General features: G+C 35.2%; 2 protein-coding genes across 2 annotated transcripts; both read left to right on the plus strand.

The window, feature by feature from the left end:
• The first annotated feature begins 18,559 nt into the window (after nt 1-18,559).
• On the plus strand, nt 18,560-20,049 carry LOC139854055 (uncharacterized). The gene is made up of 4 exons (XM_071843381.1): nt 18,560-18,589; nt 18,679-18,776; nt 18,972-19,820; nt 19,899-20,049. The coding sequence occupies exons 1-4, from the start codon at nt 18,560-18,562 to the stop codon at nt 20,047-20,049; spliced, it is 1,128 nt and encodes a 375-aa protein (XP_071699482.1).
• Nucleotides 20,050-20,118: 69 nt separating this feature from the next.
• On the plus strand, nt 20,119-20,460 carry LOC139854056 (uncharacterized). The gene has a single exon (XM_071843382.1). The coding sequence runs from the start codon at nt 20,119-20,121 to the stop codon at nt 20,458-20,460; it is 342 nt and encodes a 113-aa protein (XP_071699483.1).
• The last annotated feature ends 5,467 nt before the right edge of the window (nt 20,461-25,927 follow it).

A 25,927-nucleotide genomic window follows, 5' to 3' on the forward strand; every position in this document is an offset into this window, starting at 1 on the left:
CCCAGTTTTGTATCTTTGGTCAGACTGATCGGTTTCCCAGTTCGCTCTTCATAATCTCTAGCACGTCTCACAAGATTTGCCATACCCCACATAATATCCATCTTCTCGGCTTCGTTCTTATCAAGTTGATGATAATCTTCAGTTGTTATATGAATATTACCTACGCGACCATCAAGATAACTATTATAAGAATTAACAAGGCTTGACAGCAAAGCTATATCTTCACTAATCTTTTCTTTCCCAGCTTTCCTCATGTTTTCGATCTTAAGTGCAGAAAGGACATCTGATGCAGTCGGTGTAGATGACTCAGTAGAATTCGAAGTAGGCTGTGATTGATTGTTGAGTGAACATGGTGAAACTTGTGGTGGATACAGAGTTTATTGAATAGGTGCACTGCTAACATTCAAACCATACATATTCTGATTGTTCGTAGCAAAAGCTGTTTGAAATGGTGCATGAGCTGACTTAGGCGGTGTGTAACCATTTGGACAGTACATTTTGGTGTCTTGAACTTGTTTAGACCTCTTGACTTTGTTTACCAGCTCTAGTTCTTCTTCCTGAAGTCTTGCGATAAACGAGTTCACTGTAGCAGTAGCTAATTCTCCACTAGTTTTCATAGTTAATATGTAACACCCCATCAAATCCCTTTAACGGAATGTTAACTCTGGTCCCAGTGCTTGGCTTGACTTCTACGTAACAGCAATATTCTACAGCGGAAGCAATTAATACCTGAGAATAAAACACGCAAAACGGGTCAACAATAATGTTGAGTGAATCTACAGGTTTTAGGTAAACAATACAGTATGTTTAAGAAATAACATTTCGAAAACGTTTACTAGTGAAAGACCACCAAAGTTTAATGTTAAAGTTTTTAGACAACACTGTTTCTCGTTTCAAAAGTTTGTTGACACTACCATGTCAAATTTCAATCATTTGTAGACAACACCCTGTCAAGTTTTAACTCATTTTCTCGTAAACCACAGTTTAAATATCGTTGTATAGTTTCTGAAGAACAGTTATCAGAAAAATAGTTTAATTTCCTTGACCACGAGATTCTATCGCTACTTACACCGAGCACCTGAATACTAGCATTAACCCGAGTATAGAAACCACTATACCCGCCTTTACCTCCTAAAATGTTATACCCCTGTACAAGTGTATCTAATGTTCAAAATAAATGCACCACTGCTTTTATAGTGGGTGAGGTTGTCAACCTAATGTATCCGTCCATCTAAATTGTGCTTACACCAATGGTATTAAAAGTATTCAAGCTAGAGGCTTTGTGTACAAACTCAGTATGCATATGTGTAGTACTCATGTCAATATAAAAGTAATTGAAAATGTAAATATAACAGTGTGTATTCTCATCCCTGAAAACATGTAAAACAGCGGGACTGTAGACTCACCTTCGAATAAAGCTCGGAGTAAAAGACAAATGACTTGTACGGTTTAGACCCGAGTAATGTAACCTAAGTATATTGTGACGATCGCTCCAAATCCATATGGACGAACACGTCATTCATCGATTTCATTGCTCCAAATCCATATGGACGAACACGTCATTCATCGATTTCATTGCGAGGTATTTGACCTCTATATGATACGTTTTGTAAACATTGCATTCTTTTGAAAAGGCGCACCATAAATGAATATTTAAATCAAAGGTTTTCGACATCTGATGATTTCTATATATAGACAATCACCATAAATAATAGTTTACAATAGTACTTCCGTTGACAATGCAGTCAAAATAAGATACATGGTGATGATTTGGTGAATGCAACGTTTCCTTGAAAAAATTTGCCATGTAAGACTCCATGCACATAGCTTGTGTAACATATAATCAAACAGCGGAAGACTTCTAGGGAACCTGAGAATAAACATACTAACAAGTGTCAACACAAAGGTTGGTGAGTTCATAGTTTTAATGTTTCGTATAATCTGTATATAAAGGTGGATCACAAGATTTCAGTTGTTTCATCCAGAAACGTATATCAAAATATTCTACGAAATTGAGCACCCTGGTAACTAAACTTAACGTATATATAATTTGTACCCTTTGTATAATCATCTTAATAATACACGCAAACCAACGTGTACGCTTCTCAAATAGCATACGTCCATTAAAAGGCTAGTGCTCTAGCTCGGACGGGGATATCAAGCCCTATGGATCCATATACTACTACTCGCGCCCACTAGTTCTTATAACTGGCAGTTACTAGTTACCAAAGCTAAGGGATTTTCGGTTCAAACTTGGTGTAGAATTTAGTATGTACTTGTATCCATTGCGTTTAAAATAAAGTGCATGTATTCTCAGCCCAAAAATATAGATTGCAAAAGCAATTAAAAAGGGAGCAAATGAAACTCACCTTAGCAGCATATAAAGTCGTTCACCAAAATGTGATCGAAACTTGGATTACCAAATAATCGTAGATCTCAACCTAGAGAACATATGTTGGTCAATACACGTCTATCAAGCTAGGTCAGGTCATAGTGTATCACAATCCTAATGCTCGAGATTGACATACAAAAGTTATCCAATGTCGTTTCAAAAAGTCAATTTTGACAGTTGTTTAACAAAACGAGACGTACCTTATATAAGAATTCATTTACTCGGTTGGTAATATTCAAAAATCCAAATTATCAATCTCGTAAACGAGTTGTTTAAATCTTAATTGTAGATTCAAAAGCAATTTCAATTAACGTCAATCATAATTCAGTTGATCATATATTTTAATCCGTTCATCGAAATTATTCGATATCTAAATGAAAAGTTATTGATTTTTCGCCAGCTTTCCAAAAACATGTATATCATATACTTTTTACTAGTAATATATGTATTTAATTCGTGATTCATTATAACTGTTTAACGACGAAATTTAGCATACAAGCATATATAAATATATATATATACTCGAGCATTAGACATGGATACACAATTAATATATAAAAGATAAAATATGAGTGCTTACATATAAATATTGAGATTCAATAATGTAGGAAAGTACGTAGACGTAACGGAGATGATAAACACTAGATTTGATTCACAAATATACCCCCGAACATTACCCATAACCTCCTTGGCAATAACCCATAATTTTCTTAGCTCTATCCCGCTCAAAAACCCATTTTGAAGGTGACACGCTCATAACCTCGTCGTAGTATTTTAGGTATATATACTACTAATAATAATATTATAATAAGATTAATAATAATAATATTAATCTTAATAATAATAATAATAATAATATAAAAAATAATAATTCGGAGGAATGAACCAAGCTTTTATAGTATGTGGCCTGCTACAGTACCTCATGCGATCGCATGAGTTTTCAGTGTTTTTGCCATGCGATCGCATGGCCGCCTTATCCGTTTTTGTTTACTAGTTCGTCGACATCAAATAGTGTTTACTGTAGCAAATAGTGTGCACTGTAGCAAATAGCGTTTTACTGTAGCAAATGGGGGGGGTACTGTAGCAAATCACTGTAGCAATGTAGCAAAATACGGTTCACTGTAGTAAATAGTGTTACTGTAGCAAAATAGTGTTTTACTGTAGCAAAGTCATTTTACTGTAGCTAATAGTGTTTTACTGTAGGAAAGTCGTTTTTACTTGTATATATATATACATATACATACATATAATTGTTCATGAATCATCGAGAGCAGTCAAATGTAATGAAACGGTTCTAAAATTTTGAGATTCAACTTCATAGACTTTGCTTATCGTGTCGGAAACGTTAAATCATTTAAAGATAAAGTTTAAATTTGGTTAAAAATTTCCGGGTTGTCACATATATGTATTTAGGTTGGTCAATATATGGATCTTAAAAAAGTGTGGTTTCATAGCATACGTTGTCTTATTGCTCAACTCGACGCGATTTAAAGTAAAAGTCAACTATATCATGCAAGTCAAACAAAGGCAACCGAAGTCAAACCGAAAGTCAAACTTGGTCAATGTGGTTAACTAAAGTCAACATCAGTAGGTTCATGTCAAATATTGGTCAACATGTCTAACCTAGGTCATACAATATGCTTTAGGTCATGAATAATCATTTTCACAATTTCAGTTTATCGTTGTGCACCAAATCCATGAACACGGAGCATACTTAGCACATTATCTCATAGTACAAAATTCAAGTAAATATGAAAAACTCCAGATCATAAATAGACTTAAAATCAATTCCAAAAAGTCCAGACAGGGACTCATATGACAAATAAAAGTCAGGAATCAGAAGGGATACATTTGGGGTTTGCCAGGTCAGTTTCTGACCACGCACTGATTTCATTTTGGCTATAACCGGAGTTAGGAACATGCAATTGATACAAGACCAGTGGCCATAGTTCGAGGACAAATCATGGTAACACATATCAAAAATCTAGCAACTTTTGTTTAGCCAATTGGTACAGTTTATTCGTGAAATTTGAACATTCAGTTTTCAGCTCAAATCAGAATTCACATAAAGTATGGCTCTATTGTGCCCAATGAATAAGGTTTTTAGAGATTGACATAAATTAAAAATAAGTCACATATCATGTTAAGTTTCATTTTACAGAAGCATACATGCTCAATCAATATACATAATCCACAGAGTACAAAACCGTGATCAATTTACAGATTCGATTCTCATTTAGTTAGTCACATTCGCATACGATTATCTAAAGATCTAGGTACAATTAGCCTATTATATCCACATGAAAGATGAAGTAATTTTTGTCTAATTTTCAAATATGCAAATATTTAATCACAGAAGCTAACATATTTTATCATACAAGGTTATTTTCATGTAAGTGCTGTATAAAACTACATTTACACTAATTCTAGCATATCTCGTGCTATACATAAGCAAACGACATGATATCCTAGTATAACTTGAGTGTTTTTAAATTATCTTTCCATTGGTATAAGTCTCACATGACAATTCATTTTCTATCAATACCAGATTTCTGATCAAGCAACAAAAACACAACGATAATTCAAATCGACGTAACTTAATCATACGGAAACGAAATCAAGCGAATCCAAAGCCTAAACTCAATAGTTTTTCGCAAGGAATCTGATTATAAAATAATAATTAACATTTGAAAAACTTAATTTTTCTGATCAAACAAATACAAATTCGTTTTTAAACCCTAACGCATCAAATAATCAAAATAACGATTACAATTAACACGTACGCGTATAGACTTGAGCAATTGACAACATAACTATGAAACTTTATAAAAATTAGATTTTTAAGAATTAGGGTTCTTGAAAATATACCTTAGATCGCTAAAAGAATTATATCAACGCGTAGAGGAGATCGAGAATTGCAAGTTTGATGTTCAAGGCTTAAGCAAAAATTGAATTTTTGATGGTGGTATTGGTGGTGGAAGTTGACGGCAGCCCAAGGGGAGGGAGGAGACAAAAATTCGATTGGTATTTTTGTTTGTGAGGGTTTACAGTGTTTTTAGGTTACTAGTTAATTTATATCAAGCCCTAACTCTTCTAATTAACACTTAAGTCCCTCAAGTTGCAAGTTTTAGACATAAAAGGGGTGAGGTGGGGGTTTCGGCTGAATGGCATTAGTGGGGGGGTTCTCGGGCTCGTGTTTTGCAATTCCGTGTAATCGTGGTCCGTTTTAAGTGTCGTTTAGTCGTACCGAAGGCCCGGAACGCTAACCCGATCGTTAAATGCAACCAATTGTCTAATTTATTAAAAACCCAATAAATTAAATATTTTAAAAAGTTAATAATTAATAAAATTAATTATTAAAATAAACCCGAGCGTTTTGTTGCTCAAAAAGCTTTTATCGAAATTGTATCGTTTTTATCGCATTTCATTATCCGAAATATTTATTTGAACTAATATCAACCCATATCAATTATTAAAACCCTCTGAAGATTAAGTACGCATTTAATACACGTAAATGCATAAAAGTTAAATAATCGCCGTTAAATAAACTAACGGAAGGTTAACGAAAGTAACGGAAAAATCAGGGTTGTTACATTACCCACCTGTTATTGAAATTTTGAAGTTGTTTCCTCGGGAAACAATTGCGGATACTTCAGCCTCATCTGGTCTTCACGCTCCCACGTGAACTCCGGTCCTCTTCTCGCGTTCCACCGAACTTTAACGATAGGAATTCTGCTTTGCTTCAACTGTTTGACCTCTCGACCCAAGATTTCAACAGGTTCCTCAATGAAATGAAGTTTGCCGTCGATACGTAGTTCCCCTAGAGGAATAATCAAATTATCATCGGCTAGGCACTTCTTTAGATTGGATACATGGAAAACGTCATGAATACCGCTTATTGCTTGTGGCAATTCCAGTCTGTAAGCTACTGGTCCAACCCTTTCAATTATCTCAAACGGTCCAACATATCTAGGACTCAGTTTACCTCATTTTTCAAATCGTACAACACCCTTCCAAGGTGATACCTTAAGCATAACCTTGTCACCAACTTGGAACTCTATGTCTTTCCGTCTAACATCGACGTAACTCTTTTGACGACTTTGAGCCGTTCTCAATCGTTCCTGAATCTGTAGAACTTTCTCAGTTGTCTCCTGAACAATCTCAGGACCTGTCAACTGACTATCTCCCAACTCGCTCCAACAAATGGGAGATCTACACTTCCTTCCACACAATGCCTCGAAAGGTGCAGCTTTAATACTCGCATGGTAGCTATTATTGTATAAGAACTCAGCTAGTAGTAAATACTTATCCCATCCGTTTCCGAAATCAATGACACACGCTCTCAACATGTCCTCAAAATTCTGAATAGTTCGTTTGCTCTGGCCATCCGTCTGGGGGTGATATGCTGTACTCATATCTAAACGGGTTCCCACTGCTTTCTGTAACAATTGCCGAAACCTGGAAGTAAATCTGCTATCGCGGTCGGATATAATGGATATAGGAACTTCATGCCTAGAGACAACTTCCTTAATGTAGATCTGAGCCAACTTCTCCATTTTATCAGTCTCCCTTATCGGAAAAATGTGTGCGGACTTAGTGAGACGATCCACGATAACCCAAATAGTATCGTGACCTACCACTGTTCTCGGTAGTTTCATAATGAAGTCCACGGAAATTCCTTCCCACTTCCACTGGGGAATCTCTGGTTGAATTAATAATCCTGATGGCTTCTGATGCTCAGCTTTGACTTTAACGCAAGTCAAGCACTTCCAGACATAAGTGGGAATGTCGGCTTTCAAATTCGGCCACCAATAAAACGCCTTCAAATCTTGGTACATCTTGTCTGATCCTTGATGAATTGAGTATCTCGACTTGTGTGCTTCTTCCAACACTAGTTCTCTCAATCCACCAAACTTTGGTACCCCAAATTTTGGTTAGCAAAGTACCGGGTTCCGTCCTCCTTGATGTCAAACTTCTTATCTATCCCTTTGAGAAATTCAACATCAACATTCTCTTATTTCATGGCCTCTTGTTGTGCTTCGTGGATTTGTGATGTGAGATTCGTACGTACAACTATGTTAAGTGCTTTAACCCTGAGGGGTTTCTCTCGCTCCTTTCTGCTCAAGGCATCTGCCACAACATTCGCCTTGCCCGGATGGTATTGAAGTTTGCAGTTATAATTGTTGAGTAGTTCCATCCAATGTCGTTGTCTCATGTTGAGCTGCTTCTGATCGAATATGTGCTGTAAACTCTTATGGTCGGTGAAGATAGTGAACTTGGTTCCAAACAAGTAGTGTCTCCACATTTTAAGTGCAAATACAACTGTTCCTAACTCAAGGTCGTGCGTAGTGTAGTTCTGCTCGTGAATCTTTAACTGACGCGATCCATAAGCAATAACCTTATTTCGTTGCATGAGTACGCAACCCATTCCTTGACGTGAGGCATCACAATAAACAACAAAATCTTCACCTCCCTCGGGTAGAGACAATACTGGTGCAGTTGTTAACTTCTCCTTCAACAACTGAAATGCAGTCTCTTGCGGTTCTGACCACTCAAATATCTTGCCCTTATGAGTCAATGCGGTTAATGGTCGGGTGATCTTAGAGAATCCTTCAATGAATCTCCGGTAGTAACCAGCTAGACCCAAAAATTGCCTAATCTGCATTGGCTTCTTTGGAGTTTCCCAATTCCTAACCGACTCAATCTTTGCTGGATCGACCTGTATTCCATTGGCCCCTACATCATGGCCAAGAAATTGTACTTCTGGTAACCAAAAGTCACACTTAGAGAACTTTGCATACAACTGCTCTTCTCTAAGCATAGTCAATATCGAACGTAGATGCTGCTCGTGCTCTTCTATGTTCTTGGAGTACACCAATATATCATCAATGAACACAATGATGAATTTATCTAGGTATGGCTTACACACACGATTCATGAGGTCCATGAACACTGCTGGTGCGTTCGTCAAACCAAACGACATCACTGTAAACTCATAATGTCCCTAACGTGTTCTAAACGTTGTCTTCGGGACATCAGCTTCTTTGACTCTCAATTGATGATACCCGGATCTCAAATCAATCTTCGAATAATAACTGGATCCCTGAAGTTGATCAAATAAGTCATCAATCCTCGGTAATGGATACCGATTCTTGATTGTCAACTTGTTCAATTCTCTGTAGTCGATACACAATCTCATCAACCCATCCTTCTTCTCTACAAACAAGACTAGGGCTCCGGCTCAGAAATTCATGGCTATGTGACCTACCTTCTAGTACCTGTCACAAACTAGGGCATTACAACTCTGATGTTCTTCACCACAGGAAGCTCTTGTAGTTATAAAGGTGTAAGTCCGTATGTTGTACGCGTAACAGGTGCAGCTGTTGGCACTAAATCAATCCGAAATTCGACTTCACAGTGGGGTGGACGTGTTACCTCAGGGCAATCCCTAATAGTTGGGAAATATTCGAGCCTCTTAAATGTCGGCTCATCTTTACTCACATGTGCTAGAATTGCGAGACATTCTCATCTCCTGTACTTCTGGACCTTCGAGTAATTAGTGTAACATGACGGTGTACTGATCTCTTCTTCGTACACTATTATCGTCGATGAAAGAAATTTGAATAGTCTTCTGGTCGTAGCTGTCTCGGTTGTATCGTCAGATAACCAGCTTGTTTCAACCACTAAGTTAAAACTTCCCAGTTTAATATTTTTATAGAGTACACGTTGTCTAAGGAAGGTACAGGTTTATAAATGTCGTGACCAATTTCTCTAGCGTTAAAGCTTCTCTCAGCACCGGTGTTGACAGCATATATAAACATTATGGTTGATGAGCGAGAACGTGATGATTTTCATGGAAAACGAAAATGAACAAGGTGTAATGGCAACTCAAACAAAATCTGATATTTAATTGAAAAGGGTTGGTACAAACTCTTAGGCAGGTGTGTCTTGCAGGAACAGATGAAGTGTAGTTCGCGTCAATGTGTTCAAAGTTGGTTGGTAATGTTTGTGGGTATAATGAAAATGATTGTCGCTTAAGAATAGTATGTTGGAAAAATGATGAGGGATATGGTAACGGGTAGTATTACTAGTAGCAATGAGTGGTGGCGTTACCGATAAGTAGCAATGGGTTGTGATAAGCAGTGATGATATAAGTTGTTAGATAGCATGCTAACATCATAAGTATATGCACATGTACTCTAATGCACCCAATAAGTCATAATGGTCTTCAGTCGGTAGGCTCATGTTGGAAAACAAAATCATGGACGGTGGATGGCTGAATGATAGGTAAGTTGGTAATCGAGTGGACAATATCTACTACGTATTGTGCGGGCGGTTATTAGGAATTCCTCCTCTAAAGACGTATCAGAAATGAGTTGTGATGCACATTAGCGAGTAGTAAAATGCGGAGGTGTTGGTAGTGTCGAGTATTACTTAGTAGTGGTAAGCAGTAATGAGTAGTATTGTGTAGTAGCAAGTAGCAAGGGGTAGTAGTAAGTAGTATTTAGTAATGACAAGCAGTGAGAAACAGTGATCAGTCGTAACTAGCAGTGAGAGGCGGCGTTGAGTAGTAGTTATCAGTGATAAACAGTACTGAGTAGTGGTATGAGATGACGAGTGTGTTCGATTAGTGTCTTAGTAGTGACAAGTAGTGATTTGTGGAGACAGACGGTGTCGAGCAGTGATGAGTTGGGTCAAGATCACAAGTCACTTACAAGCTATATTAACAATTAATTTGCACATGGTAAGTTTCTACTCATATTTAAGGTTATACAGTTTGTGTTCACAACGGTGTTTATCCAAGTAACCTACTTGACTCGCTCCCAATTCCTTATTTTGTGATGTTAGAACTTCTATATGAGTCACCGTAATGTAATCCCAGTCATTACATTACGCTATCTCACATATCCATTCGACATCACTCCATAAGTTCAAGATAGCGTAGTCAACTTAATTTAGTTAAATCTGGCTTCGTGTGTACGTATGTGTTTCGTGATATAGTATATTTAGTCCAAATCCATGTTGTATTGTGACGATCGCTCCAAATCCATATGGACGAACACGTCATTCATCGATTTCATTACGAGGTATTTGACTTCTATATGATACGTTTTATAAACATTGCATTCTTTTGAAAAGGCACACCATAAATGAATATTTAAATCAGAGGTTTTCGACATCTGATGATTTCTACATATAGACAATCACCGTAAATAATAGTTTACAATAGTACTTTCGTTGACAATGCAGTCAAAATAAGATACATGGTGATGATTTGGTGAATGCAACGTTTCCTTGAAAATATGTCATGTAAGACTCCATGCACATAGCTTGTCTAATATATAAGCAAATAGCGGAAAGCTTCTAGGGAACCTGAGAATAAAACATGCTAAAAAGTGTCAACACAAAGGTTGGTGAGTTCATAGTTTTAATGTTTCGTATAGTCTGTATATAAAAGTGGACCACAAGATTTCAGTTGTTTCATCCAAAAACGTTTATCAATAGATTCTACATAACAGAGCACCCTGGTAACTAAGCTTTAACGTTATAATGATAAATACCCCATTCGTTTTAATACACGCAAACCAACGTGTCCTAAACTCAAATAACACACGTCCGTTAAAAGGCTAGCGCTCTAGCTCGGACGGGGATGTCAAGCCCTATGGATCCATATAATGTTATTCGCGCCCACCGGTCCATATCTTATGTACTGGCAGCTACTAGTTACCAAAGCTAAGGGATTTTCGGTTCAAACTCGGTGTAGAATTTAGTATGTACTTGTATCCATTGCGTTTAAAATAAAGTGCATGTATTCTCAGCCCAAAAATATAGATTGCAAAAGCAATTAAAAAGGGAGCAAATGAAACTCACCTTAGCAGCATATAAAGTCGTTCACCAAAATGTGACTGAAACTCGGATTACCAAATAACCGTAGATCTCAACCTAGAGAACATATGTTGGTCAATAAATGTCTATCAAGCTAGGTCTGGTCATAGTGTATCACAATCCTAATGCTCGAGATTGACATACAAAAGTTATCCAAAGTCGTTTCAAAAAGTCAATTTTGACAATAGTTCAACAAAACGAGACATACCTTATATAAGGAGTTATTTAATTGGTTGGTAATATTCAAAAATCCATTTTATCAATCTCGTAAACAAGTTGTTTAAATCTTAATTGTAGATTCAAAAGCAATTTCAATTAACATCAATCATAATTCAGTTGATCATATCTTTTAATCCGTTCATCGAAACTATTCGATATCTAAATGAAAAGTCATTGATTTTTCGCCAGCTTTCCAAAATCATGCATATCATATACCTTTTACCAGTAATATATGTATTTAATTCGTGATTCATCATAAACTGTTTAACGACGAAATTTAGCATACAAGCATGTATAAATATATATACTCGAGCACTAGACATGGATACACAATTAATATATAAAAGATAAAATATGAGTGCTTACGTATCAATATTGAGATTCAATATTGTAGGAAAGTACGTAGACGCAACGGAGATGATAAACACTAGGTTTAATTTTCAAATATACCCCCGAACGTTACCCATAACCTCCTTGGCAATAACCCATAATTTCCTTAGCTCTATCCCGCTTGAAAACCATTTTGAAAGTGACACACTCATAACCTCATCGTAGTATTTTATGTATATTACTAATTAATAATTAATAATACTAATAATTAATAAGATTAATAATAATATTAATCTTAATAATAATAATAATAATAATAATAATAATAATAATAATAATAATAATAATAATAATAATTAAATAAAATAAATACGGAGTAATATATGATATGTGTGTGTAAATGAAACAGAAATCGACTGCAATTTATAGATGTGGCCTGATTTCCAACCCCATGCGATCGCATGGTGTTTGGGCATTAAGGCCATGCGATCGCATGGCCCTCTGATCCAGCTCACAAACTTTTAACTTTTTGTTTGTCGACATAATTTTATATAATATATATAATATATTTAATTTATATAATTAATTATATATTATATTAAATTCACATGCATAGTTGACTTGTAATTTTTGTTCCGATAAGTCGTACGTCATCACTCGACTTATGTCCCGGTTCCGATTTTTCAAATGTCCTTTTGTACGCTGAGAAAACTTGTATTTTACATTTCGTGTCACGTACCTTTGTCAAAATATAGTCTTAAATTATCCCTAAACTATACCACTCAAAGTATATCTTAAACTTTCGAGTATTTTGATCATTTACTTCTATAAATCATCGTCTCGCTATTTGTTAATATATATATATAATAACAATTCATTTTTATGACCAAGTTAATATTATATTTTATCGTATTGTTAAATATATATTTTCAATATTAATAAACACGTTTTAAAATACATATCGCAAGTTATTCATATATCTAATTCTAACAGTTAATATTCCTTATTATTGTATGTGTCCAAATTACGTTATTTAAACAAACACTTTTACCATTTATTCCGAATACCGTTATGAATGAATGATTTCCCAAATCAACGTGGACCTCACAACAGAGACCCATAATAATATCATAATCCTTAAGGGACTCATTAAATATCTTTTAATTCAAGTTTGGCATAATCTTTCAATTCCGTAGTTGAATATATCAATCAGATAATCAAACCAATAAGTTTAATGCACAGTATCATTTACTTAACATTTTGTTATGTTTTCAAGTTATAGTATATGTACCTATTTACATATAATTGTTCACGAATCATTGAGAACAATCGAAGGGTAGTTGAATAATTCAAAATTTTGAGATTCAACTTCATAGACTTTGCTTATCGTGTCGGAAACGTTAAAGATTAAGTTTAAATTTGGTCAGAAATTTGCGGGTCATCATATGTATGGTATAAGGAATATATGTATGTGGTGTAATGTGTAGCCCTACATGTAGCATTGTGAAGAAAATAGTGCAGGTATGGTGTATAAAAGTCATCCAAGACACACAGCTATAGACTAGACTTCACTAATTCGCTCTACGGTTAGACACACTAATGTATCCTAGTTCCCTATAGCCAAAGCTCTGATACCAAATGTAACACCCTGTAAAATCCCTTTAATGGAATGTTAACTCTGGTCCCAGTGCTTGGCTTGACTTCTACGTAACAGCAATATTCTACAGCGGAAGCAATTAATACCTGAGAATAAAACACGCAAAACGGGTCAACAATAATGTTGAGTGAATCTACAGGTTTTAGGTAAACAATACAGTATGTTTAAGAAATAATATTTCAAAAACGTTTACTAGTGAAAGACCACCAAAGTTTAATGTTAAAGTTTTTAGACAACACTGTTTCTCGTTTCAAAAGTTTGTTGACACTACCATGTCAAATTTCAATCATTTGTAGACAACACCCTGTCAAGTTTTAACTCATTTGCTCGTAAACCATAGTTTAAATATCGTTGTATAGTTTCTGAAGAACAGTTATCAGAAAAATAGTTTAATTTCCTTGACCACGAGATTCTATCGCTGCATACTCCGAGCACCTGAATACTAGCATTAACCCGAGTATATAAACCACTATACCCGCCTTTACCTCCTAAAATGTTATACACCTGTACAAGTGTATCTAATGTTCAAAATAAATGCACCACTGCTTTTATAATGGGTGAGGTTGTCAACCTAATGGATCCGTCCATCTAAATTGTGCTTACACCGATGGTATTAAAAGTATTCAAGCTAGAGGCTTTGTGTACAAACTCAGTATGCATATGTGTAGTACTCATGTCAATATAAAATTAATTGAAAATGTAAATATAATAGTGTGTATTCTCATCCCTCAAAACATGTAAAAAAGCGGGACTGTAGACTCACCTTCGAATAAAGCTCGGAGTGAAAGACAAATGACTTGTACGGTTTAGACCCGAGTAATGTAACCTAAGTATATGTATTTAGGTTATTCAATATATGGGTCTTAAACAAGTGTGGTTTCATAGCATACGTTGTCTTATTGCTCAACTCGACGCGATTTAAAGTAAAAGTCAACTATATCATGCAAGTCAAACAAAGTCAACCGAAGTCAAACCGAAAGTCAAACTTGGTCAATGTGGTCAAATAAAGTCAACATCAGTAGGTTCATGTCAAATATTGGTCAACATGTCTAACCTAGGTCATACAATACGCTTTAGGTCATGAATAATCATTTTCACAATTTCAGTTTATCGTTGTGCACCAAATCCATGAACACGGAGCATACTTAGCACATTATCTCATAGTACAAAATTCAAGTAAATATGAAAAACTCCAGATCATAAATAAACTTAAAATTGATTCCAAAAAGTCCAGACAGGGACTCATACGACAAATAAAAGTCAGGAATCAGAAGGGATACATTTGGGGTTTGCCAGGTCAGTTTCTGACCGTTCACTGATTTCATTTTGGCTATAACCGGAGTTAGGAACATGCAATTGATACAAGACCAGTGGCCATAGTTCGAGGACAAATCATGGTAACACATATCAAAAATCTAGCAACTTTTGTTTAGCCAATTGGTACAGTTTATTCGTGAAAGTTGGTCATTCAGTTTTCAGCTCAAATCAGAATTCACATAAAGTATGGCTCTATTGTGCCCAATGAATAAGGTTTTTAGAGATTGACATAAATTAAAAATAAGTCACATATCATGTTAAGTTTCATTTTCCAGAAGCATACATTCTCAATCAATATACATAATCCACAGAGTACAAAACCGTGATCAATTTACAGATTCGATTCTCATTTAGTTAGTCACATTCGCATACGATTATCTGAAGATCTAGGTACAATTAGCCTATTATATCCACATGAAAGATGAAGTAACTTTTGTCTAATTTTCAAATATGCAAAGATTTAATCACAGAAGCTAACACATTTTATCATACAAGGTTATTTTCATGTAAGTGCGGTATAAAACTACATTTACACTAATTCTAGCATATCTCGTGCTATACATAAGCAAACGACATGATATCCTAGTAAAACTTGAGTGTTTTTAAATTATCTTTCCATTGGTATAAGTCTCACATGCCAATTCATTTTCTATCAATACCAGATTTCTGATCAAGCAACAAAAACACAACGATAATTCAAATCGACGTAACTTAATCATACGGAAACGAAATCAAGCGAATCCAAAGCCTAAACTCAATAGTTTTTCGCAAGGAATCTTATTATAACATAATAATTAACATTTGAAAAATTTAATTTTTCTGATCAAACAAATACAAATTCGTTTTTAAACCCTAGCGCATCAAACAATCAAAATAACGATTACAATTAACACGTACGCGTATAGACGTGAGCAATTGACAATATAACTATGAAACTTTATAAAAATCAGATTTTTAAGAATTAAGGTTCATGCAAATATACCTTAGATCGCTAAAAGAATTATATCAACGCGTAGAGGAGATCAAGAATTGCAAGTTTGATGTTCAAGGCTTAAGCAAAAATTGAATTTTTGATGGTGGTATTGGTGGTGGAAGTCGACGGCAGCCCAAGGGGAGGGAGGAGCCAAAAAGTCGACTGATATTTTTGTTTGTGAGGGTTTACAGTGTTTTCAGGTTACTAGTTAATTTATATCATGCCCTAACTCTTCTAATTAACACTTAAGTCCCTCAAGTTGCAAGTTTTAGACATAAAAAGGGTGGGGAGGGGGTTTCGGCCGAATGGCCCTAGTGAGGGGTTCCCAGGCTCATGTTTTGCAATTCCGTGTAATCGTGGTCCGTTTTAACTGTCGTTTAGTCGTACCGAAGGCCCGGAACGCTAACCCGATCGTTAAATACAACCAATTGTCTAATTTATTAAAAACCCAATAAATTAAATATTTTAAAAAGTTAATAATTAATAAAATTAATTATTAAAATAAACTAGAGCGTTTCGTTGCTCAAAAAGCTTTTATCGAAATCGTATCGTTTTTATCGTATTTCATTATCCGAAATATTTATTTGAACTAATATCAACCCATATCAATTATTAAAATCCTCCGAAGATCAAGTACGCATTTAATACACGTAAACGCAAAAAAGTTAAATAATCGCCGTTAAATAAACTAACGGAAGGTTAACGAAAGTAACGGAAAAATCAGGGTTGTTACATAATACAAAACAATTCCATTCTAACGGTAATGCTCCAGCTAGACATGTCACTTTGTCTTTCTCTTCAATAGTTACATCATGCTTATGTATTTCAGCTAGCAAATGACGAAATCTTTCAACCAATTCTGTAATAGACTCTCCAACTTGCCAGTGAAAACGATCAAACTCAGCTTTCAACTCTAAACCTTTTCTAGTTCTGTAAGATAAATTTCCTTCATTGAAAGTACGAAGTGCTTCCCATATCTTGAATGAATTATCATGACACAGAAATTGATGGAAAATCGGACCATCAAGAGCACTCGTCAAATTACAGTACATCTTTTTCTCCAAGTTATACTCCTCACGTTCTTCAGAAGGCATTTTGTGTAATGTATACAACTCATTCGTAACTGGTGAACGTGGCCATTGAAATTCGGTTTCAATGTACTTCCAAAGCTTCGTGTCCGGACCATCAGACCAAATCTTAAACCTCGACTTCCAAGTAGAATAATTATCCATATTCAGTAACCTCAGACATTTCGTACCACTTCCTGATTCACTCTCAGCAAGGAGTAATCGTTGAGTCATATTCGTAATGCTCTAAACTAACGGTGCGGCCAACGCGTAATCATTTGAATTAAACATCTTGAAAACTTTACCAAAGGGGTAAACCGTGCGGTTCAGGTTATCAATCGTACGTGTGATAGTATCAACCGTACATGTCACAGACTCAAGTGTATGTGTTACTACTTAACCAACAAAACCGAACACTAAGTAACAACCGTGCGCGTGACAATCACCCGTGTGATTACTCGTACGTGTCACAATCAACCGTTTGATCACTCGTGTGATCAGACTGTAGTCACTTAACCTCAAAAGGTTATGCTAACCCGTGCGTGTGAGTTCACGAGTGACGATCAACCGTGTGGTCAACCGTGCGTGTGATCAAAAATTTTGACCCACTCGTGTGAGCTACTGTTCAGCTCAAATCACCCAAAAACCCTAAAAATTGATGTTAAACCTCAATTTCTTCGTCCAAAAGATGGATTAGCACTAAACAAACATAAACACACTCTCTAATTACAATTATACACGTAAAAATGATTCCTTTTTTAATTAAAATCACTTTTATCTCAAAACCCAAATAATAAACCCTATTAATCACCAAAAATCACTTGATGATGTTGAAATCACAACCAACACTCTGATACCAATGATGAAACATGACTAGGAACTTCGAGATCAACAGGATTAATTCACACAAAGGCGGAATTAGTGAATCAAACCAATCAAAGTGAATATGGGTAGCTTTTTGGGATTAAATTAGGCAAACCACAACAAGGATTGTGATTACATTAATGCCTAGAGCTATTATTCACTACCTGGAGTGATTTGGGTTGAGAGAGAATCGGATCAGGTGAACCAAATCTGAGTGATTGTGTGTGAGAGAGGCTTAACCTAAAATGAAGAACATAAGACTTTATATACCCCTGATGTTGACTCACCTGTACGAGTCATCCATCACACGTACGAGTTGACTTCATTAGCCGTACGGGTAATCACTCACTCGTGTCTTCTCATTCAGGTTATAATTATGACTTAGCTCAGCATCAACCTTGCGTATGAGCCTATCAGCCGTACGAGTGATGCTTCACTCGTACGTCTGACTAAGTCTAACATAGTCAAACATCTGTATCGCGTTCCTGCAGTACCTGTAACCACATACAAACACAGATAGGATAATAACGAGTGATCATGGTATCCCATAAACTGAAGTACTAATCATAAACGTAGGCAAGATGTCTAGGGACTTACAGAACATGCATCAACATCAGTGTTGATAGCAAACAGGGGGCAGGTACACACTTCAAACTAAAACTTAATTATTTCTTATTCAATAGTCATTTAAAATTATATGCATTATGCTATGCGAACAGGTACAAATGTCTGTGTATTTTATTAGTAAAGCCTTAACATGAAGCGAATTAAATTACCCTGCCATCGAAAAACTCGTCTATGCGCTTGTGCATACGGCTAGACGCTTAAGGAGGTATTTCCAAGCGCATCCAATAATGGTCTTAACAGACCAACCAATAGAGCAGGTATGGCAAAAAACAAAATATTAGTAAAAGCCTAAAATTGCTTGAATTTGTTTTTGCAAATTCACATTCGCTATCACATTGTTGAGCAGGTGCTATACAAACCAGAAAATTCTGGTCGCATGGCCAAATGGGCTATTGAATTAGGTGAACACGAGATAAGTTTCTCACCAAGGAGTACGGTAAAAGGGCAAATCCTAGCATATTATCTGGCTAAAACAGCCGGATATATTGAAATCTCGCACGAATAAAAAGAAATAACATCACCACCTAAATAGTTGTGGGAGATGCACACAGACGGGGCTTGTGGTCCAGAAGGAGCAGGGGCGGGAATAGTCCTAAAAATTTCATAAGGAGAGGAGTATACCTTCGCGCTGTGTTTTAGCTTCCCTGTAACAAATAGTGAAGCTGAGTATGAAGCATTACTATCTGGAATGCGCGTTGTAAAATACTTGGAAGTAAAAGAGTTGTCAGTATATGTTGATTCACAGTTAGTTACAAAGCAATTCAATAGAATATTCGAAGCACATGATGAGTCAATGCAAAAATACCTGAAGCTTGTGCAAGAACTTGCGGTAGACTTCGATGTATTCCAGATAATGGAGGTTTCAAGAACGTTGAATAAAAAGGTAGGTGCGCTTAGTAAGGTGGCTGCCTTAACATTCAGTCATTTCAAAAAAGAAATTTGGGTGGAAGAAGTAAAGGTCAAATCCATTGACACATACTGCATATATGCCGCAGTCGAAGAAAAAGAGCCAAGTTGGATGACACCGATAGTGGAATTTTTGAACACCGGATCATTGCCAATAGATTCAACAGAAGCAAGGAAAATTAAAATGAAGGCACCAATGTATTTGCTAGACAAAAGAGTTCTATATAGAAAATCTTTCTTGGGACCTCATTTGCGGTGCCTTAATCCGACTCAAGCAGAGTCAATTATCCGGGAGGTGCATGAGGGAATGTGCGCTTTGCACTCAGGACATAAAACGGTGGCATCCAAGATAATGCGGCTCGGATACTATTGGCCGTCAATGTACAGAGATGTCGCGGAAATAGTACGCAAATGTCGGTCATGTCAGCTACATGCACCAGTAAGCAAAGCTCTGCGACATCCAATGATACCAGTCGTGTCTCCATGGTCGTTCTGCAAATGGGCAATCGATATACTGGGACCATTCCCCATAGGACCAGGAGGTGTAAAGTTTTTGGTAGTAGCTATAGATTACTTCACAAAGTGGGTAGAAGCCAAACCACTTAAAACAATTTCGGGCAAACAGATCCGCAATTTTGTATGAGAAAACATTGTTTGTAGGTTTGAAATACCAAATGAAATTGTGAGTGATAATGGTACACAATTCGAAGGAAACCCATTCAGTGACTGGTGCCAAGAACTGAATATAAAGAAAACATTCACATCAGTAGCACACCCACAGGCAAATGGCCAATGTGAAGTAACAAATTGAGATATCGTATTAGGTATCAAAGCAAGACTGGGGTTGTGCCAAAGGGGTTAGATAGATGAACTACCAAACATGTTATGGGCACACCGCACGGCCCCAAAGGACGCAACTAATGAAACACCTTTCAGTTTGGTGTACGGGTCTGATGCAGTAATACCTGCGGAGATAAATGTGTCAACCATGTGCATAGCCTCCTTCAATAAAAGTAGCAATAGTGAAGAACTGTGTGAAAATCTAAATTTGGTTGAAGAACGCAGGGAAATGGCGGCAATAAAAGAAGCAATCAACAAGCGAAGAATCGCAAGCTACTATAATAAACGCGTACATCCATTATCTTTCCAGTTGGATGATTTGGTGTGGCGAAAAAATGAGGCGAGCAGAGCGGAGGATACGGGTAAACTTGGACCTAAATGAGAAGGACCAAACAAGGATATTGGTGTAAGCGATACACGGGCGTATCGGTTAGCAAATTTAGATGGAAAAGAAATAAAATGCACCTGACACGTACAAACACTCAAACGGTGCTACATATGAAAAATAACAGAGGGATTGATCACTCCAAACAAATGTTTGAATTTTTATTATGTAATTTTCTATTTTCCACTGTAAACATGACAACCAAGTGTTGATCGAAAAAAAAAATTGAAATAAATTGAGTCATTCAGTTTAAGCCAATAACTTATGTATTTTTACATTTGTTGATTGCATGCCCCTAAGCTGCACAGGGACATACTCCGAGTCTCAAGGGACATAGTTTAGTTTGGTTACTAATACTATTTTTAATGGTGACAGTAGTAAAATATTGGATTGTTTCAAACGCTTGTACACCGCGTAACATGGAGACTTGCACAGTCTACAAGTTTGGTTTACTTGTTTAAAAATACCCGGACATTGGCGTGGCCGGAATACTCTTGAATATAGACGTTGGTTTGTCTATAATACGGATAAATTACATTGGATTGTATATGCGTAAACACTTATAATTTTTTTTATAAAAGTCTTGAGTATATACATACAAGCATTGGTTTGCTTCTTTTGCGTATAACATTGGATTATTAGCGCAAGAATAAAAAGATCGTGATAAGATTGAGGGGTCTCTCCCGTTATGAAATCATGGCATTTATTCTAAAACAAAGTAATGATATGCATAGAAATTGTAAGGAATCATTATATCCGCCATAATGAATTCATAAACTACAATAGTATAAAATGCACTTAACAAATATATTCGATTATAATATTTTAAACTACCAATTACAGTTGCGGCAAAAAATATATAAAGTCGAACGCTCGTCATAATGGCATGACTTATACATAATATGAACTAGTATATGCTAATATAAATAAAAGGGTTCTTGGCTAGAACGTTGCCCTACACTAAGGAGAATATGTCATCCTCGTACGCAGAGATCAGACGCATACCCTGCTTTTGACGAAAAAAGAAAATATAATATAGGGATGCGAAACCTTCGAAATTGCAAGGCCCATCCCTCACTAGCAAAAAATTGCTACCCAAAATGGACAAACAACATCCACATCAGGTAGCATAACAAGTTCAGTTGAACTTGTCATTAACAATTTGCTGGGCAAAAACGTTGACATCCTTCACCAACTGCTCAAGATGGGAAATGGGTATCTGCTCCAGCAAGGCACAAGAATGGTCACATCTTTCTTTTGTACCATCAGAGAGAAGCTCGAAAAATTTTGGAGGAATGGAAGGCGGTACATACATTTCTTGACAAATAATATCCCAGAACAAGGTGCGCTCATATGCACGCGCAGCTACCATCGCTGCACCAAACCATTGCTCGACAGCTTTACAATCAAGGGCATGCCGCACAATTACCAGAAAACCCTTGTGAAGGATGTCGTACTCTGCCTTCACCGCGTCATGTTTTGCGCCATATGATTCCTGGGCCGCAATCCAGTCGCTAAAACTGTCATTGAGAAAAGCAACATGACTTTCAGCCTCCTTCAACTTCGCAGACAAAGATAAAATTTTGGACTCCATGAACTTCTTCTCGGCATTGTATTGATCTTGATCATGTTGTCTCTTTAGCATCAGAACATTCATGCGCTCTTCTACTTGCACATGTGTAGTCACAGCAACTGCAAGTTGGGCAGAAAGCCTAGAGTTGTTGAAAGGTCCCGTTCATATTGATTATAAACATTCCATATTAATTGATTTCGTCGCGAGGTTTTGACCTCTATATGAGACGTTTTTCAAAGACTGCATTCATTTTTAAAACAACCATAACCTTTATTTTATCGACAAAGGTTTAAAAGCATTACGTAGATTATCAAATAATGATAATCTAAAATATACCGTTTACACACGACCATTACATAATGGTTTACAATAAGAATATATTACATCAAAAATAAGTTTCTTGAATGCAGTTTTTACACAATATCATACAAGCATGGACTCCAAATCTTGTCCTTATTTTAGTATGCAACAGCGGAAGCTCTTAATAATCACCTGAGAATAAACATGCTTAAAACATCAACAAAAATGTTGGTGAGTTATAGGTTTAACCTATATATTATCAAATCATAATAATAGACCACAAGATTTCATTTTTATAACACATCTCATATCAGGTATTTCGCAAACTGCATAGAGATAAAAATCATTCATATGTTGAACACCTGGTAACCGACGTTAACTTAATGCATAGAATATCCCCAAAACAGAACATCTCGTCTGTATAATAATCTCGAAGTACTAAACCATCCATAACCTGAATGGGGGTTGTTAAGCCCAATAGATCTATCTTTAGGATTCGCGTCAATTAGGGGCCATTTCCCTAATTCTTAGGTTACCAGACTTGAAGGGCGTTATTCGGTTTAATAATCCAACCATAGAATGTAGTTTTGCGTACTTGTGTCTATTTTGTAAAACATTTATAAAACTGCATGTATTCTCATCCCAAAAAAAAATATTAGATTGTAAAAGTGGGACAATAACTCACTTTCACAGATTTTTACTTTGCAGGAAGTAAGACTTGGTCACTGGTCGATTCACGAACCTATAACAAATATGTATATGTATATATATATATATATATATATATATATATATATATATATATATATATATATATATATATATATATATATCAAAGTATGTTCAAAATATATTTACAACATTTTTATTACATTTTAATGATTTAAGTTTGTTAAGTCAGCAGTCCTCGTTACTAACCTACAACTAGTTATCCACAGTTAGATGTACAGAAATAAAGCAATATATATTATCTCGAATCAATCCACGACCCAGTGTCTACAAGTCTCAGACTCGATCACAACTCAAAGTATATATATTATTTTGGAATCAAACTCGACCCTGTATAGCTAACTCAAACATTACTGCATATAGAGTGTCTATGGTTGTTCCGAAATATATATATATATATATATATATATATATATATATATATATATATATATATATATATATATATATATATATATAGATGGGTCGATATGATATGTCAAAACATTGTATACGTGTCTATGGTATCCCAAGATTTCATAATATGTATAATACAATATAATTTAGTTAGGATATGTTTAGTCTAGATTTATTACAAAATTTTCGTAGCTAAAACTAGCAAATTTATCCAATTTTGTTTTACCCGTTATTTCTTCGTTTCAAATCCGTTTTGAGTGATTCAAGTTGCTATGGTTTCATATTGAACTTAAGTTTATGAATCTAAACAGAAAAAGTATAAGTTTATAGTCGGAAATACAGGTTACAAGTCAATATTATAAGAGGTAGTCATTTCAGTCGAAAGAACGACGTCTTGATGACCATTTTGGAAAACATACTTCCACTTTGAGTTTAACCATGATTTTTGGATATAGTTTCATGTTCATAAGAAAAATCATTTTTCCAAAAGAACAACTTTTAAATCAAAGTTTATCATAATTTTTAATTAACTAACCCAAAATAGCCCGCGGTGTTACTACGACGGCGTATGTCCGGTTTTACGGTGTTCTTCGTGTTTCCAGGTTTTAAATCATTAAGTTAGCATATCATATAGATATAGAACATGTTTTTAGTTGATTTTAAAAGTCAAGTTAGAAGGATTAACTTTATTTGCGAACAAGTTTAGAATTAACTAAACTATGTTCTAGTGATTACAAGTTTAAATCCTCGAATAAGATAGCTTTATATGTATGGATTGAATGATGTTATGAACATCATTACTACCTTAAGTTTAGTAGGTAAACCTACTGGAAGTGACAAGAAATGATCTAGCTTCAAAAGATTCTTGGATGGCTTGAAAGTTCTTGAAGTAGAATCATGACACGAAAACAAGTTCAAGTAAGATTTCTGCTCGAATTAAGATTGTTATAGTTATAGAAATTGAATCAAAGTTTGAATATGAGTATTACCTTGAATTAGAGAGATAACCTACTGTAAGTAACAAAGTTTTCTTGATCTTGGATGATTACTTGGAATGGATTAGAAAGCTTGGAAGTAATCTTGCAAACTTGAAAGTGTTCTTGGTTTTATGAAACTAGAACTTATAGAATATATGAAGAACACTTAGAACTTGAAGATAGAACTTGAGAGAGATCAATTAGATGAAGAAAATTGAAGAATGAAAGTGTTTGTAGGTGTTTTTGGTCGTTGGTATATGGGTTAGATATAAAGGATGTGTAAGTTTGTTTTCATGTAAATAATTCATGAATGATTTATAATATTTTTTGTAATTTTGTGAGATATTTCATGCTAGTTGCCAAATGATGGTTTCCACATGTTTAATTACTTACATGGGCTACTAAGGAGCTGATTATTGAAGTATATATACCAATAGTATATACATCTAGAAGCTGTGTATTGTACGAGTACGAATACGGGTGCATACGAGTAGAATTGTTGATGAAAATGAATGAGGATGTAATTGTAAGCATTTTTGTTAAGTAGAAGTACTTTGATATGTGTCTTGAAGTCTTTCAAAAGTGTACTAATACATATTAATACACTACATGTATATACATTTTAACTGAGTCATTAAGTCACCGTTAGTCATTACATGAAAGTGTTGTTTTGAAACCTTTAAGTTAACGATCTTGTTAAATGTAATTAATCCATTGTTATAATACTTAAAGAAGATGTTAAATTGTTATGTTATCATAATAACATGGTGTATAAATATATCTTAACATCATATATATATATATATATATATATATATATATATATATATATATATATATATATATATATATATATATATATGTATATATATATATATATATATGTTAAAATACTATTACAACGATAATCGTTACGTATATATATTGTTTCGAAATTCTTAAGTTAGTGGTCTTGTTTTACATATGTAGTTCATTGTTAATATACTTAATGATATATATAATTACCATTTTATCATGTTAAATATAGTGTAACAATATCTTAATATGATACATATGTATTTAGTAAGACGTTGTTATAACGATAATCGTTATATATATCGTTTCGAGTTTCATAATTCAATATTCTCATTTTTATGTATATCACACATTGTTAATGTACCTAGTGAGATTCTTACATAACATAATCTCATGTTAACCATATGTATATCCATATTTATAACATCATGTCATTTTTACAAGTTTTAACGTTCGTGAATCGCCGGTCAACTTGGGTGGTCAATTGTCTACATGAAACTCATAACAAATAATCAAGTCTTAACAAGTTTGATTGCTTAACATGTTGGAAACATTTAATCATTTTAATATTAAATATCATTTAATATATATAATTATGGAAAAGTTCAGGTCACTACAGTTGTCCTCTTCCAACAAAGATATCTTGGTTGCATCTGATGATGATGTCGCCAGTGGATTAGCAAGAGCAGCTAAT

The sequence above is a fragment of the Rutidosis leptorrhynchoides genome, chromosome 6 (assembly GCF_046630445.1).
Source record: "Rutidosis leptorrhynchoides isolate AG116_Rl617_1_P2 chromosome 6, CSIRO_AGI_Rlap_v1, whole genome shotgun sequence".
NCBI lineage: Eukaryota > Viridiplantae > Streptophyta > Magnoliopsida > Asterales > Asteraceae > Rutidosis > Rutidosis leptorrhynchoides.

Bases quoted from the DNA above. Each gene is read 5' to 3' on its own strand.
- LOC139854056 (XM_071843382.1), top strand. From the start codon at position 20,119: ATGTTATGGGCACACCGCACGGCCCCAAAGGACGCAACTAATGAAACA.
- LOC139854055 (XM_071843381.1), top strand. From the start codon at position 18,560: ATGGTCTTAACAGACCAACCAATAGAGCAG. The intron at 18,777-18,971 runs GCAAATCCTAGC...GCTGTGTTTTAG, and splicing joins CCAAGGAGTACGGTAAAAGG to CTTCCCTGTAACAAATAGTG. The intron at 19,821-19,898 runs GTGGGTAGAAGC...CATTGTTTGTAG, and splicing joins GCTATAGATTACTTCACAAA to GTTTGAAATACCAAATGAAA.